Source organism: Euprymna scolopes, chromosome 11 (assembly GCF_053919585.1).
Source record: "Euprymna scolopes isolate OS-2025 chromosome 11, ASM5391958v1, whole genome shotgun sequence".
NCBI lineage: Eukaryota > Metazoa > Mollusca > Cephalopoda > Sepiida > Sepiolidae > Euprymna > Euprymna scolopes.
Window position 1 is genome coordinate 77556246 of NC_136492.1, and position 21927 is coordinate 77578172.

Consider the following 21927-nt stretch of genomic DNA (forward strand, 5'->3'; position numbering starts at 1 on the left):
TTTGGTCAAAATCGCCTGTTCCTTCTTTCATCAGATTATTTCGATTATCAATACTTATCAAAGACATTCCAACACAAAACCTAAGAACACTTCGATCGACAAAAAAGTACCTTTGTGTGAAATTTTATGAAAATCAACCCAGCTGTTTTCAAGTCCATAGCAAACAACCACATAGGCAAAGTTCCTTTTATATAATAGTAGAGACAGATATGTTTGTATTGATGTCAAACAGAAAACTAGATCTGACTAAATATGAATCATCTGTCCTCCTTAACTCTTCAAAGCTATTTTGTATGGTATCAGCCAAGGTTGATGCTGTGTTTTTGTTGGGGGTTTTTTGGGGGGGGAGGGGGGGGGGAGTTTAAGGATTTCTTGCAGTTTCAACTATAGTTCATGCAGATTTTATGCGTCCATTTTCAAGAACTTTTCAAGGCTTTTGAAAGTTTTTCAAGACCTTCTCCAGACAAAATTCAAGTTTGCACAACAAAATTTGGGATTCGTTTTATAATTCCTAGCGATTCGAAAAAGTGGTTAAAAATCAAATATACAACAAATGTTACCATAGCCAATAAAAGATAGGTTGCAACCTACCGGTATCATTTTTGTTTTTTAGTTTTTTAAAATTATTTTTATTTCATCTTAAATATTAACTCTTTACAGCTTTTAAACTTACAACCAAGATGGCTGCTGTCTTGTTCATTTTTTATTTTTTTGCTCATCTGGCCTCATTTTCAATGTTTTTTGAGAGATGAAGGGAAAATTTGCTATTGGAAAGTTCTGTCCACACAAGGAAAGTGTTTTTTGGGTTTTTTTAGAGGATGTGTAGGGAGGGGGTCATTTTTATTCATGGCATCCGCCACACCCCACTCAAATTATAAATGAGAGCAAAAAAAAATTTCCTTATGAGAACGGGATTTTTTTTTTTTTTTTTTTTAAACTTTTGTTGCAATTTCCATGTGGCTGATTAGTGTTCATTGGTTATGTGGGTTAGGTGCTGTATTCAAGGATTTTTAAGATTTCAACTATTTTCATCATTGGTGTCTGTTGCATTGTCTCAGTCTTCCTTTCAATTTTAATTTCTCAGTCTTTTGCTCAGGTTTGTCGAAATTGTTCCTAGTGCTGTTACAATTACTGGTATTATATTAACTTTCATGTTCCATATTCCTTTCAGCTTGCTGGCAGGCTCTGTTTATTTGGGGTTTTTTTTAATATATAAACGAATAAATGCAAAACATCATTCAGAAATCCTATATCACTATCAAAACTTTTTTGTTATTCAAATCAATAATACATCATTTTGAAATATATATATATATATATATATATACATACTATTTGTTTTTACATAAGCAATAAGCAGCAATATGTTGCTACGGTCATCAGCATGTTTCAATCATAAGCTGTATCACCTGAAGAGGTCCCTAGTTACTAGTTAGCTGACTGAAACATGCTCATGATTGTGTAGCAACACTGCTTATGTAGAAAAAAAAACGAGTATACCCTGTTCTACTTTGGTATTGAGCACTCATTAACCTTGTTAAACTTTGTTACTTAACCTCTGGAAAACTATAACCTCATTATATATATATATATATATATATATATATATATGTAACAGACAAACTATGCAAACTTATTTGAATTCCTAATTTGCATACTTTTTTTAAAAAAACTGTTCATGATTCAAGTTTTATGTTATTCATAATTTTATTGCATTATTGTCTAGACAGATGCCATAGTTTCCTCAATATTAACAAGGATTAAATTTATTTAATAAGAACAGTGAATAAACTGCCATAAAATTTTTAAAATAAAACACCACTCACTAGAATTCTTATCAACAAGCATCAAGAACAGAGAAAAGGAGTCTTGTTTGCTTTCTCTCTCTTTCTCCTTTGTCTTCCATTAACAATACCATTCTATGGATAAAATGGCTTGCATTTGTGTTTAAAAGATTGTTTTTCCAGACTTTAAAAAGACTAACTTTATTTTCAACTAGCATTTCAGCCCGGTGTTGCCCGGGTGTTTGGCGGTGTATGCCGAGCAAAAAAAAAAAAAAAAAGTGTCAATTTTTTTAACTTTGACCCTATTATGACCCCTTAAAATTTGTTTTGGGCTCAAATCAGGTTATTAAGTCCAAGGAACCTATATCTAAAATTTCAAGTGTGTAGACCCAAAATTGTTGGAGGAGTTTGGTAGAGTTCTCAAAGGTCAAATCGTTGAACTTTGACCCCTTAACAGCCAAATTTCTGGCCGAAAACCGATCACAGATTTTCCCAAATCTCAGTACCCTGTATATCAAATTTCGAGTCTGTAGACTAAAAATTGACAGTTATTGCGTAGGGAAATGTACACAGGCACACACACGTTCACTTTTACAGATATATAGATTACTGAATCCTATGCTAAAAATAAAACACCCTCCACGACCACCACACACAATCTTATTTTAAATAATTGGTATCAAAGTCACCTACATTTTAATGTTGGTTTTCATACGAAAAAATTTAAAATTTAAATGTTTATTTTTTAACATTTTTGTTTCAAGTATTTCCAGTAGTGAACTTGAAGAAGCAACAGCAAACTAACAAAGCTTGTCAGTTAATGTTTTTTTTTTATTATTTAAGTTTATTACTTTATATTTATCATTAAAATTACTACTCATGCTTAGTGCAATTGTTTGACTGTCAATTATATCATTGGTTTTCAATTTTTTTCATTTTTATTAAGATTGAGTGAACGAATATTTTGTTTAACATTTTAATCTCTGATGGTCGTTTTATGCCAAGAAAAGGTTTGGTTAGCAATTTCTTGATAAGTTTGTTTACAAAAGTAAAATCTTTTCAATTTCTTGAAAAAGTTTGGTTTTCTAAAGTAAAATTTTGTTTATTTTAGAGAAGTTTGAGTTCCTTTTAAGTATGTTCCAATTTATTATGGCTCTACTTCTTGAAACATCACTCCAATTCTTGCTGTGCCCAAATATTTTCCCTGGATGTGTTCATGCCATCTACACTATCAGTAAATGTTTAATAGTTATTTGTTGGTTGCAGAGTGTGCATTTTCGTACTTACGCAAATTTGATCAGGTAAGAGTTGGTCAATTCGTCTTCAGTCCAGTATAATCTCCTCTCTTTGTCCTTTCAAAGCTTTTTGGGGTTTTCAGTTGATGTAATTTGTTCTTTGTGCATGTGTCCCATTCTTATTGAAACTTGTTTTCCAGGTATTCCTTTAATTTTTCTTTTTAAGTCTGTATGTGGGATTTTGATTTTTTTTTTTTTTTCAGATTTGGTAGTTTGTGGCTTCTCCAGCAACATTCTTTGATATGTTTTGAGATAATATCAATAGAAATTCTTTTATTAAAAGAATCTCCACTTTTTATTAAATGGCGAGTCTGATTTTTTTTTCGCTATAAATATTCATATTTGTATATTTCTATAATACAATTTTTTTTCCATATACATATACTTTTAATAGGATTTCTTTCCTCGATTGTGTCTCTTTATATGTTCGATTTCATTGCTTTATATACTATCAAAAAGTGGATTGTACATATATTCCAACCCTTCCTCACCCTCTCGAATTGTATAACTGAGAATGAACAATATTTGATATTTTTTTTCTATACAGAGTTGATGAAGAGACTAGAAATCAATAAAATTTATAGTTTCAGAAACAATTGTACATGAAACTGTCAGTCAATTCTTGAAACATGTAAATAAATGCGTTGTTAACTTGTTCAGTTGGGACCTATATATATATATATATATATATATATATATATATATATATATATTACACACACAAGTATATCCCTTAGTCAAAAATGGAAAAGAAAATTTATATTTTGCCATCATTCATACTTGTTCCAAAATATCCAAATATAAATCATAGAATCACTTTAGTAATTAAAGTTTTCATACATATTATTTCTTGAAATCAGTAATAAGTACATTTCTCCTACCTCCATCAAAATAAAACTTATACAACTGGATTTACAATAAAATTTAGTTTAAAATGGTATTTTAGTATTTTTGCTGTGATTTGTATATTCAAAGAAATCGCTATTTAAATCTGACTATTAATGATAAAACATGCCAGTATAGCATGCAACTGGTGGTAGATCACTTTTTGCAGATAAGCGGTTGAGGTGTGTTCACATAAATACTCGAACTGGAAGTTGTATCCGTTGACATTTCTAGTTGTTTTAGCTAATCAGGGAAAAGAATTGTCTTTGCTATGGAATTTGAACAACATGTAAATCTTTTCAGTCAAAAGTTAGAACATCTCAAAGTTAACGCTTTGTAGTATAAAGATAGAAACTGTGTTCGAATGCTATTTATTAGAGAATATATTAATTTCTTTTGTCCTAGAATTTAAAAAGAATTGGATAAAAACTTTCTATGCACGAGTCGATAGAAATAGTGACAATTGCATATAAACATGAGAATTTTTGTGTGCCGAGACGCACACAAAAAAATCTGTAAACAAAACGTTTGTCAACTAACTCACGAACAAAGTATTCATTTTATTTTTGTTATTTAGAAAACATAAATTTTAATTATGAAAAGGAAAAGAATATTTTACAAAAATAAATTTTCTGAAAAAGAATAACCGACAATGACCATGCTTTTAAACAAGTTAAAACATACAAACCACTTATCCAGTTAAGTAAAAGAATAACTTTTATTGGGTTTGTTTTACAATCCACAGGTATAAAAAAGTGGTCAAAAAACAAATATATAAATAAATGTTACCAAAGGTAAGTTACTCTTCTACCTACCTCGATAAATTTTTGGTGCTGTAAATGTTTCTGTTCAAAAAACAAGTAGTGTTGAGCGTTACATGAGAACAAGAAAAAATGGGAATGATGTCTCTTGAAGTCTCGACAATAACTTAAAATAAAAAACTTATACAAAATAGTGGTAGAAACTCGTCCGATAATTGTCACAGTAATTTGAAGCTGTTGAAATGAAATTTAATTATCCTAATTAGTTTAATGTACTTAAAAACAATTCTAATTTGTACAAAATTTCCTTTCATTTGATATGCTACAAGCCATATTTTGTTAATGATTTCTTTGTATCATGTTGTGGTGGCCATTTTGGATTTCCTGGTTACCATCTTGGATTTTTCAGTGTAATGATGACAAATGATAATGTCCATTGGAATAATATTTCACATTTGATGATAAAGCTTTACCTTCCATTTTTTAAACTGTTTTTTTATGATGCTTCTACTTAAAACCGTTAGAATAAAACTTAATTATGCTAATTAGTATGCTAATAAGTTTAATGTACTTGAAAACAATTCTGATCTGTACAAAACTTTCTTTAATTTGATATGCTACAAGCCATATTTTAATTTTTTTGAATCATGTCATGGAGGCCATTTTGGATTTCCCCGTTTGTCATCTTTGAGTTTTCAAGATGTTATAATGGCAAATGATAATGTCCATCAGAATAATACTTCCTATGATGATAAAGCCTTACCATTTTTCTTAGCTGTTTTTACTTAAAGCTGTTAAAATGAAACTGGAATATGCTAATTAGTCTATAAGTTACCAAGTGAGATGATCATAAATAAAGCCAACTGAACCTTTATGGTATTACCAGCAGGAGTACCCAGCATTGCCCAGGTGTTTAGAGGTGTGTGTGTGTGTGTGTGTGTGTGTGTTGGGGGATGGGGGTAAATCAAAACAAGAATAAGCAAAATAATAACCCTATTTAAATATATTAAAAAAAAAAAAAAAAAAAAAAAACGGAGCGTGATGCAAACGAACGATGTTAAAATTTCTTAAAATCGGAAAAACAAATTAAAAAAGAAAACAAACGGGATGGAGGAAAAAAAACAAAAAAACGAACGAACGAGAGAGTTGAAAATAAATGTTTAAAAACCCAGGAGGTTTTCTAGGTCAAATATCACACCATAGCAACAGCAGCAGAGAAAACAAATTCACAGCACAAATTTTGTAAGATAAAGTGGCTTAAATAAAAGATTTTTACGGCGTCGTTTCATAAGTGTTAGATATTATCATCTCGGTAGCATATAAAAAAGTTTATATATATATATATAGACTAGCAGGGGTACCCGGCATTGCCCAGGTGTTTGTAGGTGTGTGTGTTGGGGGAGGGGGGGGGTAGATCCAAACTTTATGTTAGACTTCTTTTAAAAAAGCAGAAAAAAAAAAAAAAAAAAAAAAAAAAAAACAGCAAACATGTAAAAGAAAAAGTAAAATTTAAAAAAAGAAAAATCGGGGAAAAAAAATTTTTTTAAGTTTTGGTAGGTAGGTAGGATCAGACCCGGAACATTGAGGCAAAAAACTTGATAACTTACCGCTCGCCCACAAAAGGAAAGTAACTAAAAACAATTTCATTTTAATGTTTATAAATACACAAGTGGCAGGTGCGCAGCAAATTTAATTAGGTCAAAAGAAATGAAATTCTGCACTTTTAACTGGGTTATTTCTTTTGGGTTTGTTTTTTTTACCCAACTTTGTCTGGTTTTGTTTCCCCAACGTGCTGGGTAAAACCAGCTCCCCTTTATTAGGGGAGTGTCCCAATGAAAGCAATTGTCTGATATGATGATTTTCACAAACATTAACCAAACATACGTTGCTTTCTGGATACTCCCAGCCCGTAGGCCGAGGATTGCTCATCAGTTTCACTTTTATACAAAAAAGCCCAACCAACACGTGAGAAGCCGAAATAGCAATAATTTTGTAAAAGTTGACGTAAATAAATCTAGCCCAGACGCGTGTTTGCAATTCGTACATATTATGATCTACACGGTATATAAGAAGTTCTAAGCGATAGTAACCTCCCTCCCAAGAACCCTGGCGAAAAAAGTCTGGACATATGAAGGCTTGCGCGCCCGTTTTGCCTTTTATATATATAGACTAGTGGGGGGTGCCTGCCGTTGCCTGGGTGTTTGTAGGTGTGCATGTTTTTTTTTTGGGGGGGGGGTAGATAAAAAAAAAAAGTTTTGGTAGGAAAGTAGGCTCGAATACAAATATTAAAAAAAAAAACGAACAAAAACAAAAAAAAATAAAATAAACAGCGAATAAAGTTTGTGTGCGTGTTGGGAGAGGGGGGGGGGGTTTAGATCCAAACCCTATGTTAAACTTCCTTTGAAAAATCAGAAAAAAAAAAAAAAAAAAAATGTTTTGGCAGGTAGGTAGGATAGAACCCGGATCATTGAGGCGAAAAACTTGGCAAGTTCCCGGCTCGCCCACGAAAGAAAAGTAACTGAAAACAATTTTGATTTAACGTTTATAAATGGCAGGTGAGCGGCGAATCTAATTAGGTCAAAGGAAATGAAATTCCGCACTTAATTTTAACTGCGAGATAGTTCTTTTGAGTTTGTTTTTTACCCAACTTTGTCTGGTTTTGTTTCCCCAATGTGTTGGGGAAAACCAGCTCCCCCTTTATTAGGGGAGTGTCCAAATGAAAGCAATTGTTTGATATGACAGTGAAAACTGACATTGACCAAACGTCCATTTGCTTTTTGGACGCTCCCAGCCCGTAGGCTGAGAATCACACCTTAGTTTCGCTTTTATACAAAAAAGCCGAATCAACACGAGATGGGCCGAAATAGCAAGAATTGCGTAAAAGTCCTGAATTGCGTAAAAGTCCTAAATAAATCTAGACGCGACGTGCATTCCGATACACGTACATATTTAAAAAGATACACACACCTTGATCTTTATTATAAAATGAAATATATATATATATATATATATATATATATAAAAAAGAGAGAGAGGGGGGGAGGGATAATTATAAGAAAGCAAATCTATTTACCTCATCCTTTGTTTCCTTTGGATTTGCTCGTCTTGCTAACCGGGGAGCTGTGATATTTGAGAGACAAATTGTCCTCTCTTTTGGTGGACCACCATGAGGCTGCCCTCTGATGACCACTGCGTCACCAGAAAGAACCTGAAAAATAGACAATTAAAATAAATAAATACTGAAAAAAAATTTATAAGATTTTGGATTCCAATTTCTTAATAAATCAGTCAAATCATCAACTTCAGATAGAGAAAAAAGGAAGAGGCGTCTTAAAAATAGTTTTTACATGGTCATTTGTGTAACTTGTGCTGTAGATTAGGATCAAACAATAGTATTTATGTCCCCAGTCAGTAAAAGAAAAAATCCTTCTAGCCTGAAGCAATTTTTATTGTTTATCCAAATCTAAAATGCCATTTTTGGGGAGAATGTATTCTCCTCTATCTAAACTTTAACTCTGCCCTTGTGGAGAACAATTAATTAAGAACAATAACATAAATGGAAGAGACTACTGTACTTATCTTTAGTGCTATTCTCATGTTTCGGCCAATGTAACCTAAGAGCTTCATCAAGGGTATCTTGTTGAACTCCAGAATCTGGTTAAAATTTTGAACAGAACCTTTTATTTAATCTACGAGGATGGTATGCTTCCATTCCATCAACCATTACAAGAGTATAAATGTTAAATAATTTGCAAATTGTAGAATAGTGTCACTTAGAACTTAATTTTATTCAGTATTTTATCCACTACACCATGGGTCCTTGCATACAATTTTAATATGAATTTTGAGAGCCTTAAAAGTAGTCTTTTTTTTTTTTTTTTTTGTGTTTTTTTTTTTTTAAATGTACAGTATTATTAGTTATCACTACAGAAAATAATTTTTTTGTTCTTATTTCAAACAAACTTTCGAAATTCCATGCAGATTCCAGAGTTTGGCAAAAAGATTCCCGAGTTCAACAAGATATATCTGAAGAAAGTCGAAAGTTACATCAGCCGAAACATTGTGAGAATAAAACTGAAGAGGAGTTATCAATTCGGCGATCTCCTTTCCCATTGTGTTCTGCAGTCCGAAACATGCTGCCTCAGAATTGTGTGAATAAACATGTATCACTGACACATTCTCGGAGTTTTGTATTGGCTATTGTGATGTTCGTAAGTTTTATACATTCCCCCCTTTATTTTCCTTTAATAAGCCATAGTCATAAAACCGTTAGTAACCTTTGTTAACGGTTTGCTAAGTTAATTAGCTTAGTAACCTCTGTCTATTGCTAACGATTTTATGACCATGGTGTAATAAAGAAAAAAAATTTTCAACTGAAATATGAATATAGTTGCTAGCAAGAAGGATCATAGCAGATGTTCTGTGTCCACATAATGAAGCTGCAAAAGCTGAGGATGCTCTGGTTCTACTCAGATGGGAAGAACTTCCGGCAGAGCCAGTTGGAAAACATGCAGAACACTAAATAACTAGTCAACAGGTCACAAAATATTATGCTTAACGAAGATAACGTTTCTTTCATTTTTACAGTTATTAAGTATGACCGCAGACCTCATGATAATGTAGCAGTTTTTATCAAAATGAAATAAACCGATTTAAGTACCCTAGCTAATATGGTTTCAGAAAATATAGTTAAGAGTGTCTATCTCAAGAAAAAAAAAAAAAAAGGCGTTTGTAAACAGACAGAAAGAAGCTAAATCTTGATTTTGTATTTTCTGTAACTTTCAATTTTTCAGGAGGCTGAGATTGCATCACCCTAAGTCAAGCATACATAAGGGGAAATTCTTGACAAAATCTGGCTGAACAATTCTTAACTAGAAAAAAAATTCTGATGAGATCTGTAAAATAGTCAGCATTAATGCCAGATTACGAACAATGGCATTTTTGACTTTTACAGTAAGAATCTTTTTTTTATCTAAATGATTATTATTTTATAGTTTTTATAAATTTTATCAAACACTATCAATTAAAACAATTTTCACAACTGTGCAAATTTGTCCACATAATTTCATAGTTTTATCAGATAAAAATGAAATATCAGTTTTTGACATAAAAAAATCCAGTTTATTTTTTTTTACCAGTGAAAATGAATTACAACTCTTTCATTAAAATAAATAATAAAAACAGAGGCAATGAGTCACAATATTAAAATTAGATTTTAATGTGAATATACACCATTCAATTGTTAAACAACTTTTTAGCTGTTATGAGGTATGTCATCAGTGATGAACTGATTTTACGAACCAAAAAGATCACTTATCACAAAGACCACTTAAAAGATAAAAGGTCGACGGAGATGGAATTTTAAAAGTTCTCCATATTTCAACTGATAAATATCTGTTAAAATACAATTAACTTTATGACTAAATTGGGAAGATTGATAGGATGGATCGAGCTCAAATTACTAGAGGGGGGTAATTTATCACAAATTTTTTGACATTGGATTTAAAGACAACACAATAAAAAATCAGTTACATAGTAGTGTTCCACAGACAGGAAGCACTTACAAAGCTTTTTTGTGTAATGTAAGGCATGTGGCAGAAGAAAGGAAAGTTTTTTTTTCATTGTGGGAGTGTGAACCTTAGCTTATCAAAGACGATGCTTTTTGCTGTGCCTTAGTGAAAATGCCAAGATCCACACTGACACATTATGACCATGTAATCCTTACAGCCACCTACTTTGAAAATGTTGCTGTCAAACCTGACATAGTTATATAGAATAAGTCAGAGAGAGTAGCAATCTTGGTTGAAGCGAGTGTCCCTAATGATGGAGGTCTCGTATGTAAAAAGAAACTGGAATCTTGGGCAGATATCAATCATACCAATTATTATAGGTGCCAGGGGCTTATGAAGAAGAACCTGAAGTCCTACCTAACTAATATTCCTGGTGAACCAAGTGCAAAAGGGATCCAGACAATTGCACTTTAGGGAACAACGAGGATACTAAAAAGAGCTCTCAGTTGGACTCAATAAAAAACAGGGCAATGTTGGCAGCTGGTTTGGCTGCCCCATACCCAGCGTTACAATCTTCAAAGGAAGAAAATTAAAACAAAAAAATTGTTACTAAAATGTTGAACAGAAAAACATGAATATCGAATGAAAAAAAACAAAAAAAACAAAAAAAAACATTAACAAGATATTTACATATGTAAAGTCTTGCAAGTCATTTTATGCAAGTAATTGTTCATTGGATATGTTGAGATTTTATAGAAAGTTTTGTTAGAAATGTTAAAATGAGTGTTTATGTCCTTTCATGAGCATGTACATATGTGCAACAGTCTAGGCATTTTTGCATGTGTGTGTGTGTGTGCGTTTTGCTTTTCATCAGCGTAAGCATCATCACATAAGCATATTGTGCATGCACACGAGTTGGGAAATGAATTTAGCTTCTTTCCAAAAAGATGCAAGGGAAGTGGATTCCCCGTCAACTTTTTTTTTTTTTTTTTTGCAATAAAAAAAAATATCTTAAATACATAGTCACCAACTGCAGAACTTTTTTTGTTGTTGTTGTTTTCACTTGAAGCATCAAAAGTCATTTCAAGTGCATGGGCAAAGTCACATGAACACTATTTTTTTCTTTTTGATAACTATTTCTCTGGGACCCAGATTTTGTATGAAAAAAAAAAAAAAAAAAAAAAAAAAAAAAAAAAATGTAATTTCCTTTCTAAGCATGATTCTTATGTTTTTGCACGCGTCCTTGATTAATTAATATAGGATTAGAATACATGTCACAAGGCGATTTTTTTTAATCATTTATCCCAAACAAAGCATATTGCCATCAAGACATAAGGAGGCTACAGTGCTTAGGGGCCAAATTTATATGGGGGCATGCTACATGGGGAGTTGTGCAGCAAGATATTTTTTCATATTTCATTTAAGTTTCTGGATGTTGGTATGGTTAGGGAAACAAAGAGGAGATTCCAAGGACCAGCAAATCCAACAAAAAACCTATTAGACTAGAAAATTAGTGATTTTAAAAGTTAAAATTTTTTTTTTTTTAAATGACTTTTGTGCAATCAACTAGAATTGAAACCAAAGCATTTAGCTCTCCAGTGTGTTATTCAATACCATCTAAGCTAATGATATGACAAATTAAGGCAGTTAAATGTATATTTGCATATACAGGGTGGTCACAAAGTCTGGCTACATAATCTACATTTGACCAACCAACTCTGGTGTTCTGACTTCCTTACTCCTCCCATATCTCCCACCATCCCTCAAAGACGATCTGCCTTCTTTGAATCTCTTATGCTACTCAAAAACTGATGCTTGATTCATATGAGATAATCCAAATCCTGTAGATTATGTAGCCAGACTTTGTGACCACCCTGTAGATCAAGCATTTTGACACTTTCCAGCTAAAAACCAAATTGATTTTGTTCTACAGGTTCATATTCCACATGTATCAAGTTTATAAACCAAAAATTAACAGAGTAGTTTGGTAGAGACCATTCCAGAGACAGACAGTCATTTTTATAATATATAAATATTAGTTTATTATATAAAAATTATTTTGTCTGAGATAAAATTAAAGAAAAAAAAATATGATTAGATAAATAAATGCATTAAGAGGTGATGAGGCAAAATAAAATGTTTGGATTTTAAATTCAAAATGTAATTTAAGTATTTAAAAAGAATTTCATCTGTAGATTTAAAAATAAAATGCAAATTAAAAGTCGAGAAATTTGGAGTTTAGATAAAAATGTGTAAAATAGTTCAGAAAATAAACAAAGCAGAATTAAATAAATTTTGGAATTTCAAAATGAGGTGATAAAGAATTTGTTGACATCAGATGTCAATAAAAGTGACAGGGAAGGCAACAATGTGAGTGCAACGCTCTCCGAGGGTGACTCCATATAATAATTCAGTAACCTTGCCACCAATAACAAAATATCAAAAGAACAACAATGATAGTGTACAATAAAAACAAATTTTTTAAATAAAGTAACACACTCATTTCAATCACAACTCTCACACAACTATTTTGCATAGTCCAATTTACCTACTACATAACCATTCTTAACACGAAGTACGATTTATACAACATAATTGTATTTATCTTGTTTATAACTATTGTGCAGCTGGTTGTAATAGACATATTTATATTGTCTGATTTGTTTTTATTTTGTTTTTATATGTGGAGTTGATAAAAATATGCAATTCAGACTCTTGAAATATTAAAAAGATTCAACTCAGATGCAAAAAATCTTGGTACTTGTACAGTTTAATCAAGACATTAAAAAAATGAAAATATTGTAAAAAAAAGATATATTGTACTTATATGTTATGGAATGAAGTTCTTTGAAAAAAGAATTTCACTTGATTTCATCAAGTAGTTTTTTTTTGTTTTTTTTAACAGCAAATAAACATTTTGTTATAATACCGATCAAAAAGTAGCCATGTTTTGATTTTTAAGAAGAAAAGCTAGTATTTAGGATGGGAGGGGGGGGGGCTTTAGACTGAGTTATTTCCCCATGGCAGATTCTAAAAATCCAAACATGGCTGCCTCCAGAGCACTATCATAAAAACGTGTTTTTCTGCTGTAAAAAATAAAACTACTTAATCAAATTAAGTGAAATTTTTTTTTTTCGGAGAACTTCAGTCCAAAATGGATATGCACAATGACTTACTTTTTTTCGATATATTCATTTTTTAATGCCTTGATTAAACTGTACAAGTTTAAAAATCTAATTATTTATAATTTTCATATCTTAATTATATACATCTTGAGATATTTTTCAAGGTTTTGCGAATTTAACTTTATTTCGATTCCTGGATTTTAATGAACTGAATCTAAAAAATTCAATTACGAAAGATCACTGTGGAGTTGGTAACCCAAAGACTCGCCCAAGTCTTTTGAAATTTGGAAGCATCTGATTCTGGCTCCTTTACTCTGACAGACTCCAATTCAACAAACGTGATATTGAGCAATATTCATTTGCTGAAATAAGGACATGTTCAAAAATATTTTAACAAATGAAAGTGAATTTGCTCCAACTTGTTCAACACATGCTACCATGAAAAAGATATTAACCCGAATATGATAATTCAATGGCACACCCCTTAATTATTATGTTAGTTTTAAGCAAATGTTACAAAAAGTTGATGGCAAAAATTATGGAGGGAGTGGTCAATAGATATTTTAAACATGAAAACTGAATCTGAATGATTTAAAATATAAAATCATAACCATATTTGACAGATTGTTTGAAGTTGTTGTCAGAAATATAGTGAAGAAAAATTAAACCTTTTGTTAAAAAAAAAAAAAAAAAAACTCAAACTAAAGAAATTCAAACAGGATCATGTTTATCGATGACTTGGAGTGAATTCTTGCCATCTGCTATTTTATTTCTTATCAGAGCATCTTCTGGTTTTATACTTGAGCTAATTATGCCAGATAAACAGCCTCAAATCAGATTAGGTCTAATATATATCCACACAAAGCAAAACACTTCAAAACTTCCTTAAATCAATATTTAAATTCTAAATTTCTACATTGAAATGATTGTCAAAAACAGAATAAAAATATTTGATTTCTTCCAAGTTAAAAAACGAAAATAACTTGAATTTGTCCTCTTAAAGAAGTCAACTGTTTTTTATTTTAAACTACATTAATCTTTCATGGATCATCAGTTATAAAATGATAGATCTAAAGATGAACAAAGATGATAACACTTGTCAATTCCAGATAATTTTTACTAAATATATATATATATATTTTTTTTTTTACATACGAGTCACCACTTATCAAAGGCCAGAGGTCACTCGAGGATAAGGGTTATTGAGTGTACAGTAATCAATGGGATAATATTGTAGTAATCGTTAGTAGTGGGAATTTTATAGATTGGATTACTTAAGGGGGCAGTTCATCAAGAATTTTTTTATGTTTGACTTAAAGACAACCAGGTTGTAGTCAGCTGGGAGACAGGCAAACGGAAGAGTTCCACAAGTATGCAGTTCTAAGAAAGAAGCTTTGTTCATGAAATCTACTGACTTAGGTACAGTCAAAGAGTGGGGAAAATTATTGACAGTGGTTTCAGCTAGACGAAAAATAATTAATGAGATTTTTTATGATCAGTTTTGTTTCTAAATCCCCACCCACATCCTAAGGAAATTGTAATTATTTCCTGTATTCATTCTAAAGTTTCAAGTTTTTAATCTTTTATTAGACATGTTGACCATTTTTAAAATTCAGAGCTAAATTAGAACATTTCTTAATCCATGTAAAATTAATTAGAATGATCAACAGATTTTTATCATATGGTCTATCATATGCAACAAATATATACATATTATAATACAGTTATCCACAGATGATCCTTTTGTGGTCTACAGTTTATGTGATATAGTGAGATTCGAATCCATATCTAATTTATAAAACTTACTATGTATGTCTGTCTCCATTTTTTCAAAGTGCATTTCGTCCGAGACGCAAAATCTGCGTGGGAGACATCAAAGGATTGTATTTTAGAGGATCATTTTTTTTCAGAGATTTTAACAGGTAAAAATACCTGCTATGGGGACAAAATTGTAAAAAATTGGAACTTGACTAACCCCATTTGTACACATGCACAAATATATACATTTATAGTCAGTTAATTTTTAACTTTTTTATCCATCTGATGATACCTCAAAATGGTAATGACTAAGGTTGGATCACTATGTTTTGGTTTTGATTCTAGCTGATGGCACCCAAGTCATTTTGTTTTTTTTTATTTTAGAAATATATATATATATATATATATATATATATATTGGGTACAATATAATAGATAATAATTGATAGAGAATTGACTAATAATGGATATGAAATCTGCATGAATTAAAATATTTAAGTGATTTTATGACCATGCAAATATTTACAAATAAAAATTCAGGTAAATAAATAAAAAAGGTAAATAAAATTAAAAAAATATCTGGGAATTTATTTTGAGCTTTTGGCCAATTTTTATTGATATACGAAAAACCTCATTTAAAATCTGTTGCTGAAGTAGGAATTTTGTTTTTGTAGAAATCATTTACTTTCTAGATTAATAACTTCTTTGATAATATCATTTATCTTTAGCGAATTAGTAATACTAGACTCTCCTATAGCTTTTAGTTCTAGTCAAAAGTTTTTGAATTGGCATTCGAAAATCAAGATTTTTTTTTAATATTTGATAACCTCATCGGAATTCCCTCGGCACTGAAGCTAAAGTTAAAGGTTATTGTTGAGATGATATTTCCTAGTAAGCAAGGCGGGTTTCTGATCCTGTGCCGTTCTAAGAGGTTCAGGCTTTGCCTTCCCCCTGTGAGAAAGGGTAGGTGTATCGCTGAAGCGCCTCTACTAGGGAATATCGACGGGACTGCGCAGGCATTTTTTAATAGCTTTTCAAAACCCCACCTGTCTAAAGTGTTTTTAAACGGATTTTCTAAATCTCACTTTCTGACCCTTAAATTATATTAAGGGTTTTTTTGGGTTTTTTTTTTTAATTTCTAATTTTCAAATATATGTACTTGAATTATTGTCATTTCTTAGCTAGGCTCATTCACAACTGGTTTATGAAAATGTTGGCATTTCGACATTTCACGTATACAATGAAATTTGTTAAAACTTGGTATTTTTAATGCTATATCATTATTAAAATTTAAGTAGAAATTGAGAATAATGCCTAAACCATACGGAGACATTTCATTCTAAATAACGCTCTGATCCCCATCTGGCATCAATTGAAATGAATGGCTCTAATCTTGAGGAGGCCTCATGTTTTGACAAGCTTCTGGGCTTGACCTTTACTCCTGATCTGAAATGGAACACTTACATCAAATCTATTGCCAAGGTCGCTGGAAAAAGGTGAGATCCTTCTATCGATGTAGTAGATCGATCACGGCTGATGCTATTCTCTATCTATATAGGAGCCAGGTACGTCCAAGGATCATGTACTGTTGCCACATCTGGGCAGGAGCTGCTAGAAAGGACTTATCCTGCCTTGACAGAGTTCAAAATAGACTTTGTAGACTCGTAGGGATGTCCTTTTCTCTTCCCTGCAATCTCTTTTTCACAGAAGAGACGTTGCGAGTTTGCTTTATCGTTATTTTCATGGCAAGTGCTCGACTAAGCTCCAATCTATATCCCCCCCCTCGCCAAACACTTTATCTGTGCCTAAACCTAAACATAGATTCCATGAACAAAAGCTTCTTTCTTAGAACTGCAAGCCTGTGGAATGTCTTCTGTTTTCCAGCTGACTACAATATGGTTGTCTTCAAGTCCAATGTAAACAAGTTCTTGATGAGCCATTCCACTTAAGTTAACAAATTTATCGAATTTCCATTACTAACGATTACTGTATTGTTTAATTGACTACTGTACACTCTTTAACTTATCCTCGAGTGGCCTCTGGGCCTTGATAAGTGGTGATGCCCATGTAAAGTTTTTTTTTTTTTTTTTTTTTTTTTTAGAATGAACGTTAACGAGCGTTTCAATTATTTAAGTGAACATTATCATCGCTAAAAAGAAAAATCGCCCATTTCTAAATCGGGGCGATTTTTATCTTCAGATATTTAAAAACATATGTGGATTTTTCTCCTCAAATAACAAATCCACAATAACTTGACGATCCACAAAAAAAAAAAAAAATAAAATAAAAATAAATTTTTTAAATTGCAATTTCCGCGAATTAAAACATCCGATTAAAACACTGATAGAAAATTAAGTTCCTTTACATTCTAACTTAAGAAAAATAAAAAAAATTATGTCATTGTTTGGTTTTCTTTAATGTCATTTGAAATGACACGTGGAAAAAAAAAATCGGGGAATCACAACCTTCTCGAGGGGGGGGGCACAGAAAAGAGGAGTTTTTATTTGTTGTTTTAAAAAGTAACAATCGTGTTAAAAAAATGGTTCAATACAGATCAACCCCTATAACTTAGTACCTAACAAGTTATAACAGCCGAAAGGGGGACTATACAAAAATAAACTCGGAACCAGAAAAAAGATAAAAGAAAAGCACCTGCTTATTTACACTTCATATTTTTGTTTTTTTTACTCATTTTTAACTTGTTGAATTGTATTTTTTTTGTAAATTGTTGATTTTTAGAATTAGTTTTCTTGTGTTTTCATTTTTTTTTTTTACTTTATTTTCGGGTTTCGGCGTGTTTTTTTTTTTTTTTTTTTTTTTTGTCGCTTTAATTCATCTTCCAACAGTCAGTAAAAAATATTCATTTTTTTTTTTTTTTTTTTGAAGAAAAGGGGTAATGTAAACTGGGATTGTATTAAAAACGAAGGGGGTCAATGCCAAAATTTGGTCCGTATGAAATGCAACCGACAAAATAAAATTGTCCGTAAATAAAAAAAATGCTAGAAAATCATAAAAAGCAACAATTTAGAAAATAATATGCAACAACAACGGTGTAAATAAAATCAGCCCCGCCCCCTCCCTCCGCTTCGAAAACATGTTTTATTTTAGCTTTTCGTTACTGGATTTTATCGAGTCAATATGGACAATCCTAGGGGCCGAGTTATATAAACACAAAAAATAATTTTTTTGTAATGAGATATATATACATATGATTTTCTTGGGGGTACAAAACTTTATTAAGACAATCATGAAGGGAAGACGTATTCCTTCGGAATTCATTTTATATTAAAAAAAAGAAAAAGAAAAAAGATCGAGAAAAGGAAAATGGATAGCGACTAAAAAATAAAAACGTGATCAGTCTCCAAAATTCATCCCCATACGATTGCTCTTGCTCCCGTCTCTTTTTAGCTTTTATCATAAAGGAAAACAAATTACTAAAAAATAAATCCCTCGATTCCAATTTTGATGAGTGAGGGCGAAACATGTCAATTGACTCGTTTTGATTTTTTTTTTTTTTTTTAATATAAAATGAATTCCGAAGGAATACGTCTTCCCTTCATGATTGCCTTAATATATATATATAGTAAGCTAAGAAAATAAATATTGCTTCAAGAGAAACAGTAAAGAATGTGTTTGGGGAGAGGTACGTGTTGCTATTAAATTAAGAAGCAAGCAGAAATTCCACGTATACAAAAAAGACAATGATGAAAATAAAGACGGAAGGAGAATATTTAATTCCTATTTCAATTTGAGAGGAGACCGGTTATTGTCAGTTTAGTTTAGAATGACACGTTCTTTTTATTCTTATTCCAGTATTGCCTGCTCTACAAGTCATAAACGAATGGCATCGTGGCTTGTAAGAGAGAACGAGTTATTATTAGGTCTTCTTTGCTTCTTGCTTTTATTTTCATGACTGAATTACGAAGAAAAAAAAAATAGAGCAACCAGAGATTCTTTTTTCGTCACACGGATATCAGATCCCCTTTTCTCCTCGAAGCTGGCAGTCTTAAAAGACACATTTTACATTTTTAACACTACAGGATTGTTATATATATATATATATATAAGGAACAATTACTTAAAATTAAGTCCTTTTAAAAATAAGAAAAAAGGGAGGTTGGATTATAATTGTAAGATTTATAAAAAAAAAAAAAAAAAACACGCACTTTTTCACAGCTGTTAGTGTTCAAATTCCATTAAGCGTTATCAACGTAAACAATTTTATCAAGTTTTCGATTTTTAAACACACGAAAAAGACATTTTAACATTTCATTTTATTTAATCCTATGAGGTAATCAAAGCTATCCTTAGAATCTAGAGGGAAAATGTGAAATGTAAAATATTCTTGCACATTTTTAAGTTGACCTTTTTGTTTATTTGAAACCTAGGAGAAAAATCAAGCTGGAGTATTTTATCCCTACAGAAAATAAATCAAAAAGTTCCACTTAAAAATTAAAAAAAACATTTTAATTTAAATTAGATTTTTTAAATTAAAAAAAAAAATCTTTAGATGCCAATATGTTAGACCTTCTTTCGGTTTATTCGAGTATATGGGTGTGTAAAATTGTAATTTCCACATTGAAAATGGCCACAAAATTATTGAACCTTAATAATCAACATTTTGAAGAATATTTCTTAAAATGGTAAAACTTTTCGTTAATGAAGTTAAACTTTAGAAATTAATCTACATTTCGATTCATAGATCACGAATTTCTACTTTTTTTTTAAAAAAAAAGAAAACCATTTCATTAAAAACGAGATAAATCTTTAAAACGGCAATTCTTTTTAATTTAAAACATAAAACAAAGGAGTGGATTTATTTAAAGAAATTTCCAATCCACAAAGAATTAAAAATTTAGCTTAAAAATGAGAGAACGTTAGTTGAAGATTTTAAGAGCGATTATACCCGCTTGCTTCACACAAAAAAAAAAATAAAAATAAAGTATAAAGTGTTTAAAGATAAAACAGGAGTATTTTTTTTTTTTAATTAAAAATTTGAAAAATTCTATTTTTAGAAGGGGGGGATTAAAATAGGGTTAGAAAACGAAAAAAATAGTAAAAGGAATGATTAAGAAATAAAATATAGTACAAGTTTTTGTTTTTTGATGTTTTTTTTTTTTTATTTATCATTGACAAACGTGGACAATCAACAAATTTGAAATTCAAAGTTTACCGGACTTAAACAGAACCAATATGGGCAGCACAGACAGCACTCCAGCAGCCATAGGGATCGATCTATATAAGTACTGAAGGTTTTAGCTTTAATAAAAGAATACAATACGAGGGAACAGTCATTACATGATCTTAAAATTCAAAAATTCAGCTAAACCGGAAAAAAAAAAAAAAAAAAAAAAAACGATGTTTAGTCGAAGGTAAAAATTAAAATTTTTTGAAACGTGTTGGAGCAACACTGTTGGACTACAAATAGCGCGTCATACTTGACAGAGAAGGGGGCGAATTCGGGCTTTTATCAAAGAGGAATATTGTTCTATTCGGCCTAAGGAGGCCACCTTCCCAAGTATTATCTCCTCTTTCTACGAGGGAGTGTTATTGTCTGTTGCTTGAAGCGCCCCCACCAGGGAATACCGACGAGGTCCGATCATGGCAATTTATACATTCAGTGCCCTCTGTTTATTTTTGTGTGTGAGAGAGGGAGGAGAGGCGGGATGATCCCCTCTATTACAAATTGACCTTGTGTCTTAACTTGCTGCAGTTAGGGGCAGGTAAATAAACAGTTTGTCTGTCCGCCCCTAAAAAGAACACGTTTAGTTTATTTTTTTTAAGCCCCTCCCTTTTTTTATTTGCAAGGATGTTACCCTATAAAAAAGGGGTAGTAGTTTTCATGTATTTCTATAAGTTTGTTGGGTTAGGGAAGATCTCGATTATTCTTTTAACGTTTTCAACTCTATGATACTTGTAAAGAAGAATGGGGGATATTATTAGATAGAAAAGAAAGAGAATAGGGTATCATTATTGGAGAAAGGATGTGAACAAAACTGCTACTAAGAAGAGAGAAAGATAAATAAAAAATTAAATTAAAACATATGTGGAAAAGATGCCTTCTATTTCAGAAGCCTCTTTTTGCCTTTTTTTTTTTTTTATTTGCTATCGGGAACAAAAATCGCCACTAAAGAGGGAAAGAAGAAGGCCAGTGAGAAAGGGAAAGACGCCTTGGTAGACAAATTAAAAATATAACGACCATCATTCAACTCCCCTCCCCCTACAAAAAAGAAACTCACTATTACAAACTAGGGATCTCTGCACGAAATTATTAAATGTTTCGAGGAGTAGACTTTAAAAAATAATAATAATAATAATAAGGGTTGGTCCAATGGTACCTGTTTAACAATTCCCGAATGAAGAACTGGAGGTTGAGAAGAAGTCATGCTGGCTGGTTTAAAAGTCGTCGTCGTAGTTGTCGATCGTAGATATGTCAGGAAACGGAGACTTTTTGGTTGAAGAGCGAAGGGGGAGTGGAACGACAATATTAAACAGACGAAGTGGGAGGGTCACGTGACTGCTTTCGGCCAAGTTCGCTCAATCCAGATTATTGTGTTTAACTGCAGAGGTTTCAGAAACTTATCTCACATTATTCATAAAATATAATTAATACACAAAAAATATTAATAAATAACTAAAATAGTCATATTTCATTCATTATTCAAATTTATCAAGATAAATTTAAATTATTTAAGTTTTTAAATTTTTTCCATTTAAGTATAATAGTTTTATTGGACTTCCAGAGTTTATTTATTAACTTTTTCTTCTTAAAAAGAATCCCTTTTCTTTGATTTTCAAATAAAATTCAT

General features: G+C 31.3%; 1 protein-coding gene across 1 annotated transcript in view; it reads right to left on the minus strand.

Moving 5' to 3' along the window:
* LOC145287919 (staphylococcal nuclease domain-containing protein 1-like) overlaps nt 1–21680 on the minus strand; it is an 86254-nt gene extending 64574 nt beyond the window's left edge. Inside the window, exons 1-2 of the mRNA XM_080135869.1 lie at nt 21457–21680; nt 7799–7933 (exon numbers count right to left, since the gene is read on the minus strand). Coding sequence (XP_079991995.1) covers nt 7799–7933; nt 21457–21504 — 183 coding nt within the window. The 5' untranslated portion in view covers nt 21505–21680. The remainder of the gene's footprint in view (nt 1–7798; nt 7934–21456) is intronic.
* Between the last annotated feature and the right edge of the window lie 247 nt (nt 21681–21927).